The sequence below is a fragment of the Impatiens glandulifera genome, chromosome 4, assembly GCF_907164915.1.
Source record: "Impatiens glandulifera chromosome 4, dImpGla2.1, whole genome shotgun sequence".
NCBI classification, from domain to species: Eukaryota; Viridiplantae; Streptophyta; class Magnoliopsida; order Ericales; family Balsaminaceae; genus Impatiens; species Impatiens glandulifera.
Window position 1 is genome coordinate 60,985,335 of NC_061865.1, and position 20,838 is coordinate 61,006,172.

At 31.4% G+C, this 20,838-nt stretch overlaps 2 protein-coding genes across 3 annotated transcripts; one reads left to right on the plus strand and one right to left on the minus strand.

Annotated features, from left to right (window-relative positions):
- Positions 1-181: 181 nt before the first annotated feature.
- On the minus strand, positions 182-11,023 carry LOC124933659 (E3 ubiquitin-protein ligase PRT6). The gene is made up of 12 exons (XM_047474094.1): positions 10,866-11,023; positions 10,377-10,702; positions 8,768-9,844; positions 6,822-7,981; positions 6,582-6,722; positions 5,629-5,872; positions 4,829-5,551; positions 4,363-4,557; positions 3,555-4,225; positions 2,424-2,475; positions 1,689-2,328; positions 182-394 (listed from the first exon to the last, which is right to left on the minus strand). Exons 2-12 carry the CDS (start codon positions 10,443-10,445, stop codon positions 342-344), a joined length of 5,025 nt encoding a protein of 1,674 aa, XP_047330050.1. The 5' UTR covers positions 10,446-10,702; positions 10,866-11,023; the 3' UTR covers positions 182-341.
- Positions 11,024-17,170: 6,147 nt separating this feature from the next.
- Positions 17,171-19,393, plus strand: LOC124936740 (receptor-like cytoplasmic kinase 176). Of its 2 annotated transcripts, XM_047477259.1 has the most exons (7): positions 17,171-17,305; positions 17,403-17,503; positions 17,581-17,894; positions 17,981-18,116; positions 18,198-18,340; positions 18,472-18,595; positions 18,746-19,393. In XM_047477259.1, the coding sequence occupies exons 2-7, from the start codon at positions 17,413-17,415 to the stop codon at positions 19,165-19,167; spliced, it is 1,230 nt and encodes a 409-aa protein (XP_047333215.1). In that variant the 5' UTR covers positions 17,171-17,305; positions 17,403-17,412; the 3' UTR covers positions 19,168-19,393. The 2 variants fall into 2 exon arrangements, with proteins under 2 accessions (XP_047333215.1, XP_047333214.1); XM_047477258.1 differs by having other exon boundaries at positions 17,981-18,340.
- Positions 19,394-20,838: the final 1,445 nt, after the last annotated feature.

Below are 20,838 nucleotides of genomic sequence, written 5' to 3' on the forward strand. Positions count from 1 at the left end.
ATCAATCACATCAGTCAAAAATACCCTATTTGTTTTTTAAAAGGTATATATTTTTTCCATTATATTTTCTAACTTTTACGTCTTCTAACCCAACTAACCAACATCAAAGAAGTTTTTTTTAATAATCACTTGGTTATTCAATAACCCTAGATCAACGGGGCCTAGTGCAACAAGCTTGATGTACCTGAACAAACGGAACACCGTTGAAAATATGCACAAGAGATAAGAAAGATTCGTCGCAGGAGAGAAACTGATTTGGAAGACAATATAGAACCCACATCAAGGTCGAAAAAGCATCATGAGCAAGAATAGGACCAGAGGCCAGTTTCCAAAATTGAATGTCAAAACGAGGGCCATCCTCCTTCAACATGTTCCAAGATAGATAACACATCACCTGAAAAATAACAATTAAGCTCAATTGAAAACAATTTTATAGCAAATATGTACATGTGACTCGTTGCTGAGAAATCGTCAATTTATTTTGATAAACAAGTACAAGACCAATTTGGTATTAAACCTGTGGCTAGTTGGGATCGCAAACAGGCTGAGAAACATATGCAAGACCATTTGGTGAAAAAAATGTGGAGGGTTGATTGGGTGATCTAATTGGGTGGGCACCCACTAGGGTAGCTCAAGTGGCAAGTGTTATGCCTAAGAGACTAAAGATCACATAATATATATATATATATATATATATATTGGGTGGGTCTCTCCTCCAAATGACTTGTCTTTTTATACATATCAAAACAGGCTAATATTAGATCACTAAATTCAAAAATTGAAAACTCAATGATCAAAGATCCCTGATAGATTTCATCAGGCAAACCCATCCTACAAGCCATAACAAAGAAAATCTAGAAGTGGTATAGAACAAAGAAGCTTCCTAAACCATCATGAGAAATTATGAAGGAATGGAACCTGGTGGAAACTCATTCTAGAATTCAAAAGTTATAAGAATATAAATATGGATGAATATCTAGTCCTTGTCTTGGAAGCAACAAAAATACAGCAACTTAAATTAATTAGTAAACTTGAGGGCACACAGGGAGCATGAAGAAATAATATAGCTCCCAGTCAATGTAATTCTATCACACCAGTGAAGACGTCTTGTTTCTCTGGTGCAATCACAGAGACCAAGGTTTGTACACAAATGATTTCAAAAATAAAACCAAGTGCGCTAAAAGCTAACCTCCATGTACCAATGAAAATATTGCCTTCAAACTTGGTTAATCACACTTATCATAAGAATATCCCATTTGTTTTTTTTTTTAAAAAAGGATAAAGAGTATCTCATTTCTAACAGAAATTTGGGATAAGATAGATCTATTTTAATATTAAATTCATCATCAATATTTAATTTTGAAAGAAGGCAATCTAGAGAAATGCTCATTTTTTCCATAAGCCATCAATTCCTCTTAAAATATTTATGCCGGACAAGGAACCTCTACTAATCCAGGTTATTTTAGTGGGTCCAAAGAATTAGAGCAAGAGAAATGTCCAATCCATATCTAAATCACTGCATTTTTATTTAAAAACAAATCCTCCACGACCCAAAGCTGTCCTTCATTATCATGCCATAGGAATGCATTTCAAAACCTTTACATTACCATGCATTTGCAATCATTCTGAGGATTAGGTCATGGTATAGACTCCAACATGTCTCAATTATCCTGAAACACTACACATACCTCTTTTCATGCTTGTGCTGCTGGATACTTGGTCATGGTAACTACCAGAGCATATAGACTCTTCAAAGAGCTGAATGCCTTTCAATCTCTGGAGAGCACTTAGACTACTTTTGGATCTCATAAGTTGTACAGTTTTTAGCAACAAGGCCAGTATAAATCCACTTGAACTTTTGAGTTCTTTGAATAACGTAGTGAGGTCATGGTTTGGAGCTAAGGAACTCTTTCCACAACGTGCAGCAATTTCAGTAGACATAAGAGAGTATCTTAATGTGTCCCACAAAATCAATGAGTGGCTTAACCTAGGAGACCCTGAAAGTTTATCATGTTTTCCAGGAGAATATATTCTAGACAGTACACGTATCATAGAGTCCATATTTAGATTTAAACTTCCATTCTGATGTACTGGGACAGCTTTTAGTGTTTCACTTTTCAGACAAACACTTGATGCAGCGCGAATGAGAGCTAAAGCGCCTCGAAGACGAAGAGAAACAATTTCTCCTTTTGACGAGGTTAAAGGACTAATAACATCCAAATAATTGTCCTCTACAACTGGAGTCTTGAAATCTGATAGTGTATCTACAGGTAGCGCAGGTAAGACTGCATTTGCAAGTCCACGACATACTGGACAAAGGAATTCCCCCTGAAAATAACATAAAGAAGAATCGGATCTGCAAATTAACAACTAAATGTACAGCAGAAAATTGGAAACCAGAAAATGGAGATAGCAAAATGCACCTGATCTGGATTTACAATATGTCCACCCTCAAAAACGATTCTCCTATTATACCTACATCAACAGAAAGAGAAGTCATCATTTTCCTTTCCACACATCCACAACTTCCAATGCATGGATTGATTATGTCAGCAAAATCTTTATATGGAGTTTCCCTAATAGCATGTCAAAGATAACCAATTGTTAAATGATTACCTGGACAAATAGTAGATCTAGGCTGATTGACGCAAGCAAAAATGGATGATTATAGTTAGCATATGTTGTTGTGTTGTAAGGCAGGGGAAACGGCAGCACATATTGTTACACTGCCCATTTGTGAAAACTTATATGGGGACTATTGTAGAATTCAGTGGGAACTCAATGGGTTATACCTGGATCTATTCAAGGATACTGGGAGGCATAGATTGAGCTATGCAAGACACTATACCAAAATAGGAAGTGGTTCTCCATCCCAATTATATTTTGGTGGATCATTTGGATTGGAAGGAACATAAGAACTTTTGAAAACAAGTGTCGGTCGAAAAGGTTAATAACATCTATATTGATTACATTGGCTGAAGTTAAAAACAGGCTTCATGTTCATTGGCTGGAGAGATAGTTGATCTTCTTAAGGAATTCAGATTCAGATAATCAGGGGAAGGGCAAGGTTGGGGAACAGTGAAACATGGGTATTAATGTTGAAGGGTCGACGGGATTTATAGCCAAGTAATTTTAGCCTTTTGATTTCATCTGCAATGCTTCGTTGTCAGTTTGTTTGTTTTGTTTTGATTTGTGAGTTTGTTATGTTTATGTTTAGTGATGTATAGGAGAGTGTAGCTTTTCTTGATGTGTTTTTTATTGGATCAGCTTTGATTTTGATGTTTCCATAAATACTTTTTGTCGTTGTGCTTAGACAACCCTTTTTTAAAAGGTTAGGAGACTAATTTTTTCAATTGATAGCATAACCTCTAAGGATGAGATAGCATGTTGGGCCCTAGGTCATTTTAGACATTTTGCAGTAGGTCCTATTTTATGCCAAAAGCTGGCAGTCATGTTGGACAGTGACGAAGCAAAACAAAAACACTTTTTTGTTGCAAGACAAAGGAACGTTTTTATTCAAGTACCAACACATGCAACTGTATAAAGAACCATACCTTTCCTTCAAGGAAGACAAATAAAGGTCAAGACAAGCCAAGTGCACAGCATGCCCACATGAAGAAAGATAAACTCCATCACAACCTGATGGTCGAAGTCCGTCACATGCAGGAAGGAGGGTGGACGACTCAGCAGATCTATTTCCAGAATTGGAAGTTTCTGAGGAGGAAGGGGTCTCTAATGCATCCCTTGAAAGGGCAGCTACGTACTTTCCAAGAAAAATAGACTCTACAGCAATGTTTCTTGTTGAAGTTCCTTCATCGTCAGATAATTTCCCATCAAGCTCAGAATTATTTGGGTGCAAAAAAACAAGCATCTTCTCCCGAATTGACAAGTATAGGTGTTCTTCAAACATCTCTGGTGACCATGAAGCCTTTTCTGTCAATTGTTTTGTTGGATGAGGCAGTTGAATATTGTTAATAGAAGGAAAGCGAGCTCTTATGAATTTAACAAGGGCATCAACTTCATCATGCTGCTGTTCAGAAGCGAGAACACTTATGGGAGTTTGAATCAATTGATTCAATGAAGGCAAAGAGACCCCTTCTGAAACACTTAATTCAGTGATATCACTTGATTGAACATTTTCATCTGCAGTTTGGAAAGACATAGGCTGGCAATCTTGTTCCCACAAAGGGGGACCCCTATCAACGAGACCCATGAGTTTCGATTTCTTGGTCCAGGGAAACAGGAAGAAAGTCAGTATATTTGCCATCAAAACGAATGAAGAAACTATCGAATATAAGAAACATATATACAAACACAGTCGAGTTAACCAAACAACAGAAACAAAAATTGACAGTTTCTGACCTGGAGAAGAATCAGGAAAGACAGAGGACTTTCAGATTTTGGATCACGACATAGAGAACAGATAGCTCTAGTGGACTTGCTAGAGTCAGTTTCAGCATCAGAAGACTCTTCCTCACATCTTGAATCACCCATCCCTTCATCTGGCGTGGAAGTAATGCTTTCTAAAAATTTGGATTGTTGAGCCCGCATCTTTTCCTGCAAATGGACCAAGAGAAGGCTCACATCTGAGAGACTACGCTCAACAGTTAACAAATAACTAAAAGAGGATGATGCTGGTAAATTATATATATCAAACTAATCATTCACAGCATAAGAAGAAGAAGAAAGAGAATAAAATGGACTATCTTCAACTGCATAATTATCCAATCTTTTTCTAATACAATATTTTCCTTTCCTTTTCTCGGTAAAGTGGGATCATTGAGGAAGCTTTACAAGAGAACTCATCTAAATGGACACAAGAGCTCACCAGCATGGCAGCTTGCCTTTCTCGAGCTTTTGCTTTGCGTTTGTCCACATCGGAAATTGAAACACCAACAGGTGCATCACTAATGGTAAGAGATTGAGATAGATGATCAATAATTTCAGGGGCAAGTTTTTGCAATTTAACCATACATCCAGGGTCGATTTCCGCGAACTTCTTGAGCAGATTTTCAATCAGAGATGATAAGTTCAAAGTACCAGCTTCCATAAAGACATCAGAATTTTCCTTCTTGTGCGTTTTCATTAATGCCACAAGAAGTGACAACAAACTTTGATCACTAGACCGGCTAGGAAATCCAACAGAAACTTCTTGAGTTGCAAAAGCTACAATTGGGACTGAATTATTAAGATTACAAGATATATCATCAGCTTTTCTCATATTGATGCATACATCTAATGCCAACGAAATAAAATGCAATGCTGTTAGAAGAACGCCATCAGGTGCACGTGACGGAGTTGCCTTATCAGTGAAAACCGCATAAAACATAACAGCTCGGACAATTTCGAGAACCCCTTTGCAAGTAGCTACTCCAGCTATACCAGTGAGAGGTTTATATATCTTTGACCACTGGGGAAGTTGAGTGGTAAATGCGGGAGTCTTGCAAAACCGTAGATATCTTTCCTCTGCAACTTGAAGATCTCTTGAATTCCACCTAGGATGATACAAATCCAGCTCTTTCCAGTATTGTAGACGCAACTTATACATGCCCTGGAATACAAAATGACCCTTAGTACAGCCATGTCAACCGTAAATAAGTTAAGGGGATATAATGTCACACAACAAACCTGATTCATTCCAGATGGACGGGAATACACGGCCACTTTATCCAAAATTCCCTGAAGCTGGTCCATTTTGGAGAGATCACGGGGAAGAGATTTCACCAACTGACTATGGGTAGCATCCCCAAGTGCAAGCTTATAAATCAATTCCCGTTGCAGACACTCGGCAACGGTTAATCCACAGAACCTCCTCTCTTTTATAATTTGAATGATAAGAGTAAGCATTGACTGAACCAAAACAGGTTCATACCTGTCAAAGTTAGCAAGAAGATTATCAAGCACATATTTCCCATCTAGTTCCAAATAGCTGTAATATTTATTTTGGGCTACAAAAGCACTAATTCAATCTGAACCAAATCAGTTATATATACAAGAGAAAAGGTATACTAAGTAACGAAATTAAATTGTAGTCTTATAATAGAATTGTAATAATCTAAGACTAGCTCATGGGTTTGATTCCTGTAATTTAGTTATAAAATATTAAAAAGAAAATAAAAATAAAAATCCCATCACATATGATATATCTAAGGCTCTAATAACATCACATAGCCAAAAGGGCAAGCTATAGAACCATTTAAAAAATGAAGCAAAGTAGCATGTGAAATTTCTCAATTGGTTATCAGTGACAAAAAAATGTCCATAATGTATGAACAAGTATAACGTGGTTCTTGTAAGAGACCTGGCCACCAACAAAGTCACCAATTCTTTATTATATTATCGGAGTCACAAGGGGGAATATTGGAATATGTGCAATCCATAAAATTCCTAACAGAAAAAACAAACTGTCAAAGAGGTTAACCAAAAGATAACCTTCACACAAGAAACAGCATCTAAACATATTTTTTGCTGCAAACAGTAGGCAAGGCGCCATACACTTGATCTTCCTCAGTTTGACAAGATAACATGCAGATAAAGAAAAATCAACAGCCAAAACAATTGGAAAAGCAGAGTTTACATACTCACTAGACCGCTGAAGAGAAAGAGAAAGATAGTTTGATAACTCAAAACGCTCTACTATTCTATTGATGAAAAGATCTGGAGGAGCCAAAGCAGCACAGCATTGCAGCAGAAATAGATCAAGCTCTAAACCCTGCTCAGACCTGTATCAGCACAGATTAATTAACAAAAAGCAACCCAGGATGTACGGTCTAAATCAATCAAACTGACAAGAATTTGATGCTATAAATGGAATAACATACCAACGCACTGAACGATACCACTCATAAAATAGTATGGCAGTGTCACCATTTCTCTTCCACATTCCAGCATGAACTTCAGCACAGAAAACTTTAATTCTCAAAGGATGCTCCATTACATAAGCTGAGAATCCACATGGATGGCATCCTCCAAGAACAAACGCAAAAAAATCCGTAGTAGAGGAAGTGGTTGTTGCATCTTCTCCGTAACATCTTCCTAATGCTTTTTGTAAGACCAAGGAAAGCAATCGATGCAATGGTATATGAACTGAGACATCCCGTGAACTAACATCATATGCTATATTTGGCCATTCCGATAGACATAGGATGCTGAGATCTTCTAATTCATTACCACAATCTTTTTCCGCTATGCTATCATCAAAAACATTTGAACCAGTGACTTGTCTTCCATCCACGGCAGTACTAGCATGAAGTCTTCCTTGAGCTGGTTTAAAATACTGTACACTCTGAAGGTCACTTTCAGTTGTCAGCTTACTGTAGGCAGGTGGATTATTATACAACTTGAAAAATGATTTCCCCCTTCTAAGCCTTGACAAAGTTTTCCTCAATGCAAAGAAATCATTTCCTGATAAATTTGATGTTTTGAGTAACAAAGTATCAAGAGGACCTGATGTATTATCTACACCCAACCAGTTCTCAATGGCCTTCAAGCATTCAAATATAAACCAAGACACAGAAGATGGAAGTAGAAGATCAAATTTTTCATCAGTAAACTCAGGAACAGGGTAACTGCCCCTTAATGATGAACTACAGACTGAACTTTCTTGTGAAAGCTTTCCTACTTTTGCATGCCTCAAGTTGTCCTGGTCTTCATTATACAAGTTCAACCTATTTTCATCATCCATGTCCTCATCACCGCATGATGAAAATGCCTCTGTCACTAAAAGAGTATGAATGTTTCCAATAGAGTGACACAAAACAAAAGGCAAATGCATAGTATCATTTTCTTCTTCAACATGAATGTTTGTTTCTCTTTTCAAAGGGTTCATCCCTTGCACAAATGCCAGAAGCCTCATCCATGTCTTCAGGATATCTCGCCTCTCACGGGTCACATATCTTGGGACTACAGCGTGACTAATTACAAATCGTGTATCTTCAACAACACGTAGGGTAGTTTCGTATAAGTTTCCCCATTTACTAACCTGTAATGACTTCAGTTAGATATCTAATTCATGAAAAAAAATAGTGGCAAAGATAAGTTAGACAAATATCTGCAAATGACTAGGAAATAGAAGTGAGAAAAAAGATAACGAAGTTTTACTCTAACACTCATTCAGCATTTTCAATTGCTTGGATAGGTTAATTGCATTGCATAAGATCTTGTCCTAGGTATTGTGAGTTAAAGGTTCACCTCAACCAGGGCATGGCACAACAAAGGAGAAAATTTATTCCACATACAAACAAGCTAAATTTCATTTCAAAGTTGAATTTGCATACAGGCAAACCTAACAGTTATTATATCTGATTTTAGAAGACACATGCAATTGGGCAAATTGATTGTTCAAGTTAGAACTCATTTTAACTGATGTATGAATAGCCCTCTAATATCATATACATAGCACATGTATCTACAGAATAAGGATCTGGATGCTTAGAAACAAATTAACTTGAACAAGATAACATTCATCTAGAAAATGTAAAAAATAAATCAAGGAGAAAGCATTAACTTAAGCATACTTATTGTAACAATTTCAATAAATGATGCAAGGTTCATTGACCATTGTACACATCTTTCCTCATAATGAAAGGACCTATATATGACTATGACTAACTACTTTTGTGCACAAGACAAAACAAAACCAGCACAATTTAAGGAATTGGTGGCAACGGTCTTGTAGTTGAAGGATCTACAGGCAGATAGTACATAATTAAATAAAAAGGGGATGGGATGACAACAGAAATACGTAACACTGGTTTCACAGGTTTACCTGTAGTCGGCCATCTTCTCCAGCACAAGAAACAAAAATGTCCCCCAAGCATTCCAATAGCATACCTAGAAGATTTTGTTCCTTGACCAACCGCGGTGTTAAAGTAGGCACCGTGAAGATTTGCACAGAGAATGTGGAAATTAGTGGAAACCTCTTAAAAATATTATCACTGCATTGTTTAATAGCTTCCCCAACAAGTGTGGGGTAATAGCTAACAAACACTTTGGCAAACTCATATTTGAATGAAGGGTCACCCAACAATTTCAGAAATAACTCGTGAAGCTTCTTAATGTTATCATCACTCAACCAACTCTCAACCTTTACCAATATATCCAACAAACCAACAGAAGACCACACTCTACCAGAAATGAAGCTCAGCAAACTTTCACTATACTGACAGAAGTCTAAAAGCATATCCAACACAGATGATGTCAATAAATCTCCAGCAGTTCTCCACTCTGAAACATGAGCTTTTACTCTAGGACTTCCCTTAGATACCGTTTCTGCTACCATTAGCTTGTTTCTCCAACAAACAAGAAGAGAATCAAGAACTGGTCCAATCGACTTTGCAATCTCATCTGAGAGGGGTTGCACCTCTTCTGCACCTTTGTGCTTTGAACAGAAACCATCTCGTTTCCATGCAGTTATGTCTCCACAGTCACAACAGCCACCACCAGTATATATAATAGAATAATCATGATCAGCGTGGCTCCCATTCTGAAAACAAGGGACGCATATAGCACAAGTTGGATCATGCTCACATGTTCTGCAGCGGTAAGCTATATCATTGTTTCCCCAAACAGCACCACACACACCTCGCCCGCCACCACCATTTTCTGCTAACATTTGCAAGACATCATTTGGATTTCCCTCAAACATTAACCACTGACACCAGACCAAGCTTTCAGAGAAATAATCAGCAAGGTTTGAATCAGAAATTGCAACTGCTTCCTCATCACTTGGCAAGATTGCAGAGACCAGCTCAGGAATCCGATTTTTGTTATTCTTTATAAAACTAATCAGGCCTGGTTGAAGCTTCTCCAGATTCTTTACTGGAACTCCTAGAGCAGTGAGTCTCTGCAAACAATTTAAGGGAAAGTATGTCAATATGTACCCCTGTTACCAATTGAATATAGCAAATGTATGAAATTGCCACAGTAAACAACATTTAGGGCAGGTAAGATAGAAAGACCAGTAGTCCATGATACTCCAAACTTCGACAGCAGAAGTAAATTTACATAAAGAAACATCACGTCCGGAAAACACATAAATAAGTGAAAATCTACAGTTTGAGACAACACCTTTTTTTTGCTTACCATCCTCCAAAATCAAATAACTATCCAGAGAACCTCGGAATTTGTTTTGCTGATTGGAAATATAATCAGTGAAAGAATAATACTGAGCTTTTCTGTTGAACTTTTAACTCTACACCATAACTTCAACAAATATATAGGCACAATGTTCGAACAGAAAGAAAAAGTAAATACCACTAACATAATAATAGAATGCAAAAGCAAGTTCATCGAAATGAAAAAAATCCAAATTTTCCATCAATACATCATTTCCAGCAAAAATTAAAAGAAATAAATAAATAAAATAGCTGTGAGACCTGAATAATACAATCTTGAGGAGAGAGTGCATCAAGTTCCAGCGATGAGTCAATCTCCATCCTAAACATATACCGTAGCCAATCGGCGCAGAAACAATCCTCACTCCCCAGGGCTGAAGCAGTATGCTATACAGATGCATGCATATATGCGTATATCAGTGTAGAACAGCCTTACAAAACTGTAAAATTTACTCCGAGTGTTGCGATTGAATGAACAAACCAAGAACCCTAACAATCAAAACACTTATTTGTTATGTCCAGGTCTATCGTATGTTGGATGCCGATTGTGCGCGAGTTTAAAAACAGTAATACCAAATGAATCAGACCTACAAAATGAACGAAGACTGTTTTTCAAAAAAGTAAAAGTCCTTCCAATTGAAACTCCAACCAGCACAAACAGAAGAGCGAAGAACAAATGTTACGATCAATCAATCAAATAATCAATCAATTTGGGAGATGGATAAAATACTGATGAACAAGAAAACTCACCGATGCGATGTGAAAGTGGATAATTTCCGATGCAATCAGGTTGTACGCCTAATTGAAGAGTGAAATCATCTAACTAGAACAATCGATTTTATCTCTAGAAAGAACCGATGATGATGATGATAATGAAGAAGAAATGACGATACCGAATATGAAGAGATTTCACCGAGTTGAGGGTAGGGTTTAGTTTAACTCGAGTTTATTCAACTCAATTGATTCTTCGGTCTAGTTTTATTTCTTAATTCAATTTAAACAATTTATAAAAATATAGTTTCTTACTTTCTTCTGTAATATTTTGTTATTTACCGTTAATTGATAATAATAAAACAATCTATAAGTAGTAGTTTTGAGAATGAGAGAATATAAATAACATTAATAAATCAAATTAAGGACTCCTTCAAAATAGAATCATAAAATATTAACAAATTTATTTATTTAAATTATGTTTTATAATCTTGTTTTAAAATAATTGTATTTGACTTCTTTTTATTTTTAACTAACTTTGTCGTATACTTGAGAGAATCTTTCAATGTGCTTATGCTCAAACTTATTGAGGTCTTAGTTATTATAAATGTTATTTATAATGTAATAAATATATTTTATGTACATTTATTTAAATTATGTTTTATAATATTATCTTATTTAAAATTTGACTTTTTCTTTTTTTTTAACTTAACTTATTGTATACTTGACAGAATCTTTCAAATGTGATTAGCTCAAACTTATTTGAGGCCCTAAGATATGAATTGGGCATGTTTGGAAATCGTATGGAGCTGGAGTGTTCTAACCCAACTCCAAGCTGGGGTTTCCAAACAAACTTATTTGAGGCCTTAAAATATTATAAATGTATTTAAGATTAATAATTGAATTTTAATAGAATTCATGATTTTATAATTTTCAATCTTAATAACTTGAAACTATAATTTTAAATATTCTATTATTATTTTATCATTTACAATCAAATTTCAAACTCATTTTATTTTTTAATTTAGTTATATATATTAATTTAGGAAGGTTTAATGTAATATTTTGTTTTTTAATTTAGAAAATAACATATGATTAAGTGTAATTTTTTTTTATTTGAGTAAGTTAACATATTGAATATACAAAATAGTTAAGGGTAAAAACATTAATTAATATTATAACTATAACTGAAAGATGCTATAAAGATTGTCGAAAAAGCCATTATTTCCCTACTCGTCAAATTATCATTCTATTTGTCTCGCACTTCAAAACTTAGATTATTTTAAAATTAAAGTTAACATGGTCTCACGTTCACATTTAATATGTAATTTTTTTTAATTTTTTAGTCAGGGACATATTGTGAGATAGCAGACATGCCCCTAGATATTATAAATGTTATTTATAATGTAATAAATATATTTTAGTGTATATATATTTATTTAAATTATGTTTTATAAATATTATCTTATTTAAAATTTGACTTTTTCTTTTTTAACTTAACTTGTATATTTGAGAGAATTTACATTTATTAATATATATATATATATAATTCAAATATATTTTAGAATATTATTTTGTTTAAATTAATAGGTCAATAAATGTTTAAAACAAAAATAATTGTATGTAAATTAAAAAAAAAATCATTCAAACCCAGTTGGGTTTTAAAAACAAGCCCATTATAAATGTTATGTATAATGTAATAATGGTGTATTATTTTATTTATTAAGAATTAAGAATTAATAATTAAATTTCAATGAAATTCAAATTAATTTATTTTTATAATTTATAATTTTATTTTTTCTAATTTGAAATTATAATTTTAAATATTTTATTATTATTTTTTAAACAAATGTATTTTATTATTTATAACACGATTAAAATGTTGAATTGATATTTTTTTTATTAATTTAATAACTTAACCTTTGCAACTTTATATATATATATATATATATATATATATATATATATATATATATATATATATATATATATATATATTTAGAAAAATTTAATGTGATTTTTTTTTTAATTTAGGAAGGTAAGAAATTGGTATTTTGTTTTTTTTAATTTAGTGAGTTAACATATCAAATCGATATTTTATTTTTTTGAATTTAGGAAGTTAACATGCTGAATTGATATTTTTTTTTAAAAAAATTTAATTAGTAAGTTAACATGTAAAACTGAAATTTTCTTACAAAATAATATGTTGTGTCAAACCAATATTTTAATAATATAGATAATATATATTTAAATTATTTTTGTTATAGCGACGTCCCTCTCACTCAACACCGTCGGATCACTAAGGCCAATTTTTGTCCTGTTGGACGGGGAGAAAATATGAAAAAATTTAGGAAGAAAAAAATGTCAATTGTCTAATGGATAGGATAGTAATTGGGTAAGCAATAAGGACTAAGACAATTAAAAAATATATAATTGGTCAATATCTAATGTAATATCCCATATACATTGCTATCTTAGATTTAAACGAATTCTATAATCATTAGACAAAATCAATTTTTAGTTTTTTGTCAATCAAATTAATATATATATTTTTTATTTTGTGCTCTATAATGACTAAAAAATGAATATCATCTAACTTTTTTTATTTATTATTCATTTAAATCTCACTTATCTGATTTCATTTTGTTTCTAATTGATAGGGCCTCATTGGTAAGTGCTACAAGATCTCGAAAATATAAATGTTGGTCAACTTTGACACCATATATATCATATAACCCTTTTAGTGTATTGATAGAACATGATAGAAAATTTATATTGCCTTCGGACTGAAATCGAATTTAAAACGAAATAATTTTAATTCAACCATCTCTTTCTCAACTTAGCTTTACTTAATTTGTCCGCTTGAATTGTCTATTTTGAATATCAACTATTCTCTTACTAATCATATACCACGACATGGAATGAACTTATAATCATGGAATAAACTCGATCATCCGATTCTAGATTATAAACAAGAACAATAATCGGAAATAAAATAGATTTACCTTTCTAGAAGATATATATTTGAGACCCCGTCGACTTCAACTACCGTCAATGTATGATCCATACTAGATCTGACCAACTACCCAGAACGAACATAGATAGAAATAGAATCAAACATATTCTCGAAATGTCTTTCTGGATATTTCTCAATGTTCCTGTTATTCATGGAATGTGAGAAGTGGATAATCCGCTTCCGAAAGAAATCGAAGAATTTCTTTAGAATCCTACAAGATCCATTCGTTCTTTTTTCTTGGAAAGCTTGAACCCAATTAATCCCGTGACGTAATTAAAATTCTTATACAATACTATAATTTTTTCAAATATAGGAATTGAATTATAATTTAATTTCAATTTGAGTGTTATTAAAAATTCCAAATGCGAATTTCAATTTCGATCAGTTATTATAATTATAATCTCTATTAGTCTCTGGTTATTTTTTTTTATGAACAGTGCTGATAGATACATCATACAACTAACTCATTATTTGATATTGCGCATATATCAATGATTAAACAATACCAAACACTAAACATGAATTCCTTTGCGCCTTCACTATTTGGATAATTATTAGCGTAACAAACTTATTTTGTATTAGATATTTTATTATAAAATAAGTTAATATGGTAAAGATGTTGATTACATTATAAACATATAATGCTCCTCTTTTATTTATTGATGTTAAGCATCTCGTCCTTAATTAGGATGGACAATAATTAAAGAGAACCGGACCATCTATTTCATTCGACGTTCCGAGACAGGGGCTACTCGATTCGGAACCTCAGGTCCATTCCGGGTTGCTCACTAGTCACTAAATATTTTGACACTAATGAGGTTATTCTCTAATGTTATTTATTACAAATATTTTGTGTGGATTTATGAATAATTTAGACCAATAAAAATATTTGACTCCAAACTACAATAAAATATACAAAATAACCTAGAGTTGTCCATATTAAAGGTTTACAATTAATAGAAAAATTCTAAACTAAGGGTTAGTTCATCAAAATGGGTTGAGAATTTGTTTCAAACTTGAAAGAAAAAACATCTCTTTATTTATGATTCTTTGCAAGATTCCTTAATAACCAAATTTACATTCAGAAGTTTATTATGGTCAATAAGTTTTTGACTAGTTTTCTTTCAATATGTTTTGTTCTCCTACCTCATTTTCTAAAATAAGATCGGAAAAAAAAAATGCAAAGACAAATACGAAAATTGATTGTGTTTTAACAAAATTTTAAATATTTTTTTTCTTTGAACTTTTGTGAAATTTTGGAATCCTAAAATGTTTTTATAACCATCTCATCTTGTCTCATAAGTCATATTTCAACAAAAACAATAAAATCATAAAAGCTATATTAGTCAATTATCCTTATTTATATATTTTCTACTCAAATTTCTTCAATTAATATACTGTTAAAGCTTATCATATTTTATTAAGAAGTTAATCATGATTTCAGAGGTCCAAAATATTTTGTTGAAAACATTTAACTGTATTGGTTTTGAAGGCTATTGTGTCAAATTCATTCAAAGACAATAAATCTAAGATGAATGATCTTTAATTTTTTACAAATTTCCAAAATATCAATATATTAATTTAAACAAAAAGTTAACTTTTTAACGCTCATGTATTTACATTAAAGTAATACACTTTTTTTCTTTAAACTTTGTTATTGTTTTGATTTTAACCACATATAATACAATCTTATTAGATTTTATCAACTGAACTTTATATTTTTACTTTTATCAAAAAATTAATAAAAGTTTGGATCTTTATAGTTTCATAATTAATATTATAGAAAACAAATATATATATATATATATATATATATATATATATATATATATATATATATCAAAGTTCAATTATATTAAAAATCACATGTTATAACAAATTTTCTATAATAAATATTTTTGTTTGTATTATTTTTGTTTTTGTTTTTTTAAGTTATTTAAAAAAAAAAATCTATCACATAACTACTCTCTATATATTATATATAATTTTAGAAGGCTATATTTTAACATATTTGCAATTATAATATTTCACACATTTTTATCATAATTATAAGTTATGAGTGATTTTTTCCGGTTAATTCGGCAGTTGATTAGATATAGGATGTGAATTGTATTTGTATCCAAAATTCCGTACTATATCACCCAAATTTTGCTGAAGAGACCATAGATCATATTATTGGGTTACTCATTTGCTTATTTACTTAGAAATAAGTCTTTCACATCACGAGTCTTCTTAGTTTCCAAAAGAATATATTGATATTAAAGATGTTACTTTTATGAAAGCAAATGGTAAAGACTTCTATTTAAATGTCTTTTAAGTAATTTTTTTTTTCAATATTGTTTATTACATTCGGATGAAACGAGAGCTTTTTATAGAGTTCAAAATGATATTGAACAAGTTTGAAGGGATATATTTTTTTTATAGAAACTTATTTATTCGAATGTGGAGGCGAATTCCTACTTGTGAAAAAATTGATTAATTTGTCAAAGACAAAATATTGTTTATGAGGAAGCCACTAGTTTAAATGCTTTAAAATGATTTAATTTTCATATAATTGTGGTTGTTGTTTGCTTGTTTTATTTTGTTATTTATTGTTGTCGTTTATGTTACTTAAAATTAATGCAAATGATAGATTGACACGCAAGTCTTTTATGAAGTATTATTTAGATTTATTTGATAATTTTCGAGTCTATAGATAGTTGTTAAGAAATTTAGAATGACGTGACTGATATGACACACTTACATATTTGAGTTATAATTCAAATTATTTTTGGTGATTATTTATTTTGAGAGAAATCATCGTCTGATGTATACCATTTATATTATTATTATTATTATTATTATGATTATGTTTTATGAAGATTCGTTACGACAAACTGATAAAATTTTTGGAGAAACTAATCGTTCATCACGATAACTTACGAACTCACTAATTTATTGATTTATTGAGTAATGTTTTTTTTATTCATATTTTAACTTCTTTTTTTTTATCATTTTTAATATAATAAACATTTTTTAAAAATAAAAAAATGTTATAAGGGCCTGCATGGATTTCCAAAATATGATAATAAAAAAAAAATCATAAAATAGAACAAAGGAAAATGTAAACACAATATCTGCCTTATCCATTGTCTTCTTAATAAGAATATTAAATTTTAAATATTTTTATTAAATTTAATTTTAAATATTAAAGAACATATTAATAAACTAATTTATAATAATATTTAAAAAAATCACTAATTATTTGGTAAAAGACCAGTCAACCATGGATGCTTAGGGAAGGTGGATAGAAAGGCTTAAAAAAAAAGGATATATAATTCCAAAGATCATTCACAGTGTTCATCTTTTTGGATTCACCCAGATTTCAATAAAACCTAGCCCTTTCTTGGTGACTGACTGATTCTTTTTCTGGATGAGTTTTTCCTCCCCTTTAGGCGGCTTACACCTAATATTTGACAGAAAAGTATATGCTTTCACATTAGATCTGAAACTTTCAATTCTTCAATGTTTTCTGAATCATTCTAAGCTTTCTCTACCTGTTTTGTTTTTTTACATATTTGAAGAACAGAGATGCCGCTGGTTATGAAAAGAAACATATGTTTTGGTTTCATGGGTGGTTGTTTGAGCAATCGAATCAAGGCCGAGAGTCCATCACAAACAGGTTTGGTTTCATGGGTGGATGGTTTCATTTGTAATTTTTTGTACAAGGGTTTTGAGACAGTTTATATAAATATGTAGGAAGAGGAAATTCAAAGTCGACAGGAAGTAATCTTAGTAATTTGAGTATTAAATCAACTTCCATGTTACTAGCTCCTCGTAGTGAAGATGATATATTACAGTCTTGTAATTTGAAGAATTTCACATTCTCTGAACTAAAAAACGCCACTAGAAACTTCCGGCCAGATAGTGTTTTGGGTGAAGGTGGGTTTGGTTCTGTTTTTAAAGGATGGATCGATGAACATTTGTTGTCGGCTGCAATTCCTGGTACTGGGTTAGTGATAGCTGTTAAAAAACTTAATCAAGAAGGTCTGCAAGGTCACAAGGAATGGTTGGTGGGTGCAAAAAAACAAAAAGATACCATTTTTAATTGTTAAATTTGGTTTAGTTTTAAATAATGTGGTTAGTTTATTATTTGCAGGCTGAAATTAACTACCTTGGTTTATTGAAGCATCCAAATCTTGTTAAATTGGTGGGTTATTGTTTAGAGGATGATCATAGACTTTTGGTTTATGAATTCATGCCTAAGGGAAGCATGGAGAATCATTTGTTTCGAAGTGAGTGTTCTTTTTTTCTTTGTATAGAACGCGAATTTGTGATCCATCTTGATCTAATTATTGTTTTTGATGGAAAAATAGGAGGGTCTTATTATCAACCACTTTCTTGGAGCCTGAGAATGAAAATTGCTCTCGGAGCTGCAAAGGGGCTTGCTTTTCTTCATGGAGAAGATGCAAAAGTTATCTATAGGGATTTCAAAACGTCTAATATCTTGCTTGACTCGGTATGTGTATGTGCTCAAACATTTTTGTGATTATATATGGAAATGTATCGAGATACATAAACAGAAACAATAAGTGTTTCCAAATGGGTTGAACGGTCTACTCTTAGACTAACCGTATGCTTTCTATGCAGAATTATAATGCAAAACTTTCGGATTTTGGGTTGGCTAGGGATGGGCCAACGGGGGATAAAAGTTATGTCTCGACAAGGGTTATGGGTACATTGGGCTATGCTGCTCCTGAATATGTAGCATCAGGTAAAAAAAGAAGCTTTTTTAACCAATTTACTCATTCGTGAATAAGGTAGTTCAAGTGGGATGCTGTGCTAGAAATAAACCCTGGTTGTCAATTTTACATTTTTTACTGTGTTTCAAAATCTTGATATTTTTTTTATGTGTGTTGAGAAGGGCGTCTTACTACGAAGAGCGATGTGTACAGTTTTGGAGTAGTATTCCTAGAAATGATATCGGGGAAGCGAGCGATTGACAAGAACAGGCCAAACGGAGAGCATAACTTGGTGGATTGGGCTAAACCGATTCTAATGAACAAAAGGAGAATATTTCGAGTCCTTGATGTTCGTCTAGAAGGTCAGTTTTCATTAAGTCAGGCCATAAAAGCGGGTAATCTAGCCCTTGAGTGTCTTTCAATGGAGCCCAAGTCAAGACCTAGTATGGATGAAGTGGTGGCCGAACTAGAGCAAATTCAACGACAGAATGAAGCAGAGGTTAGAAGCTTGCGAACTGCAGATCAACCTATTAGTGGCAGAAGAAATAGTACTGGAGTTTCAACCACTGCTTATCCAAGGCCTTCTGCATCTCTGTATGCCTAATAACTGCAAAAATCAAGTATAAGTTTTGTTGTATAATTGTATTGCAAGAACTATATATATATGTGTACAGTTCTTATTTTTAAGGTAAATGTTTTTCAGAATTCTTGGTCTGAGAGATATTTTGGCAACCCAAATAATAGTGTCAAATGTCTGTATAATATTTTAAGATGACAAATAAACAAATGTATATCTTGGACACATTCTATGTAGTCAGCCATGTTACAAGAATGGTATATGACTGCTCAGAGAAAATTGAATATGTCACTGTAAGTCTGCAACTATTAATATTTTCTAAGACCATCTTATTCATGACCAAAAAAATGGGTCCATGATAAAAAAAAAAAAAAATGGGTCATGAGGTTGGTTATGGTTGATTTTGTCAATTTATCATGACCAAATGTTTGGTCATTCCATGATCAAAACCATGTCATGACCAAATGTTTGGTCATTCCATGATCAAAACCATGTCATTGGGTCTTTGTTTTTGTCAAATTATGACAAAAATTACAACCAAGGTATCCTGCCATTTGTCAACATCTAATTGGTTGTCCAAATTTTCTTTTATCTCATATATTTAAAACCCGATTTTAATATTATTTATAATTTTAAAAAAAAATTATATCAAAATTCATATTTTTTTTGAGATCTATAAATAGAGACCACTCTCACTATATTTCGGAGCACAAAAAAATATCATTTTCTCCATTTTTACTAATTATCCTCTTTTGTTTAAAAATAGAAATAATATTTTTTAATTCATTATCAAGATTTTATTGATGAATAAACACAATCACCAAAATCTTGATGATAAAGCTATTTTCATAATTTTAAAGCTGTTTTCATGATATGACTATGATCCTGATCCATTTTTTGTCATAATAAATAAAGACGGTCTAAGGTTAGTAAATATATTAGTAATGTTTTTTTTTTTTAAAAACTGAAATCATTCAAAATTAGACATTTTAATTGTTTTTTTTTTCAATCCCCATATTAAAAAATAACTAAAGATTAATGAGTGTTCAGTGGTTTACCATTCTTATTAAAATTATTATTAAAATAATAATAATAATTTATTTATTTATTTTCATTTAATTAATTATAATACTTTAAATTTATTTATATTCTTTAATTATATTTTCTATTAATTTATAATCTTAATTCAATATATATATAATTAATATTTTTATAATTTCTTTTATAAAACACATATAAAAAATATAAATCAATAAATTATTTAATAAAATAGTGTTTGTTTAAAAAATAATTAATATATATAATATTAATTTTTTTTATAAAAAGTAATTATTAAAAAATAATATTTTTTTGGTTTAACGAAAACATAAAAAAGAATAATAATTTTATTTATTTATTAAGTTTAGTTAGATTTTATAAATTAAAAATAATTTAAAATTTTGAAAACTTTTTATTAAAATTTAATTTTGATATATAATTACGTATAAAAAAAATTAAATAAAAATTTAGAATGATAATAAAATAATATATTTATATATATATATTAATATATAAATAAATAACTAAAACTTAAACTAATATTTTATTTTCTTAAATAATAGAAAGATTTAATAATTCTATTAATAAATATTTATATATATTGTTATAAATAAATAGAATTGAAAAAAAATTATTTGTTATTTTTTTTAAATAAATAAA

What these genes read in the sequence shown, in the direction of transcription:
- LOC124933659 (XM_047474094.1), bottom strand. Translation starts at nt 10,445, where the DNA reads ATGTTTAGGATGGAGATTGACTCATCGCTGGAACTTGATGCACTCTCT. An exon ending in CTCAAGATTGTATTATTCAG is followed by an intron (nt 9,845 to 10,376) that starts GTCTCACAGCTA and finishes AATTGTTTGCAG; the next exon opens with AGACTCACTGCTCTAGGAGT. An exon ending in TTGTCTTCCTTGAAGGAAAG is followed by an intron (nt 2,476 to 3,554) that starts GTATGGTTCTTT and finishes CTGTTGATGTAG; the next exon opens with GTATAATAGGAGAATCGTTT.
- LOC124936740 (XM_047477258.1), top strand. Translation starts at nt 17,413, where the DNA reads ATGCCGCTGGTTATGAAAAGAAACATATGTTTTGGTTTCATGGGTGGT. An exon ending in AAGGTCACAAGGAATGGTTG is followed by an intron (nt 17,895 to 17,980) that starts GTGGGTGCAAAA and finishes TATTATTTGCAG; the next exon opens with GCTGAAATTAACTACCTTGG. An exon ending in CTAATATCTTGCTTGACTCG is followed by an intron (nt 18,341 to 18,471) that starts GTATGTGTATGT and finishes CTTTCTATGCAG; the next exon opens with AATTATAATGCAAAACTTTC.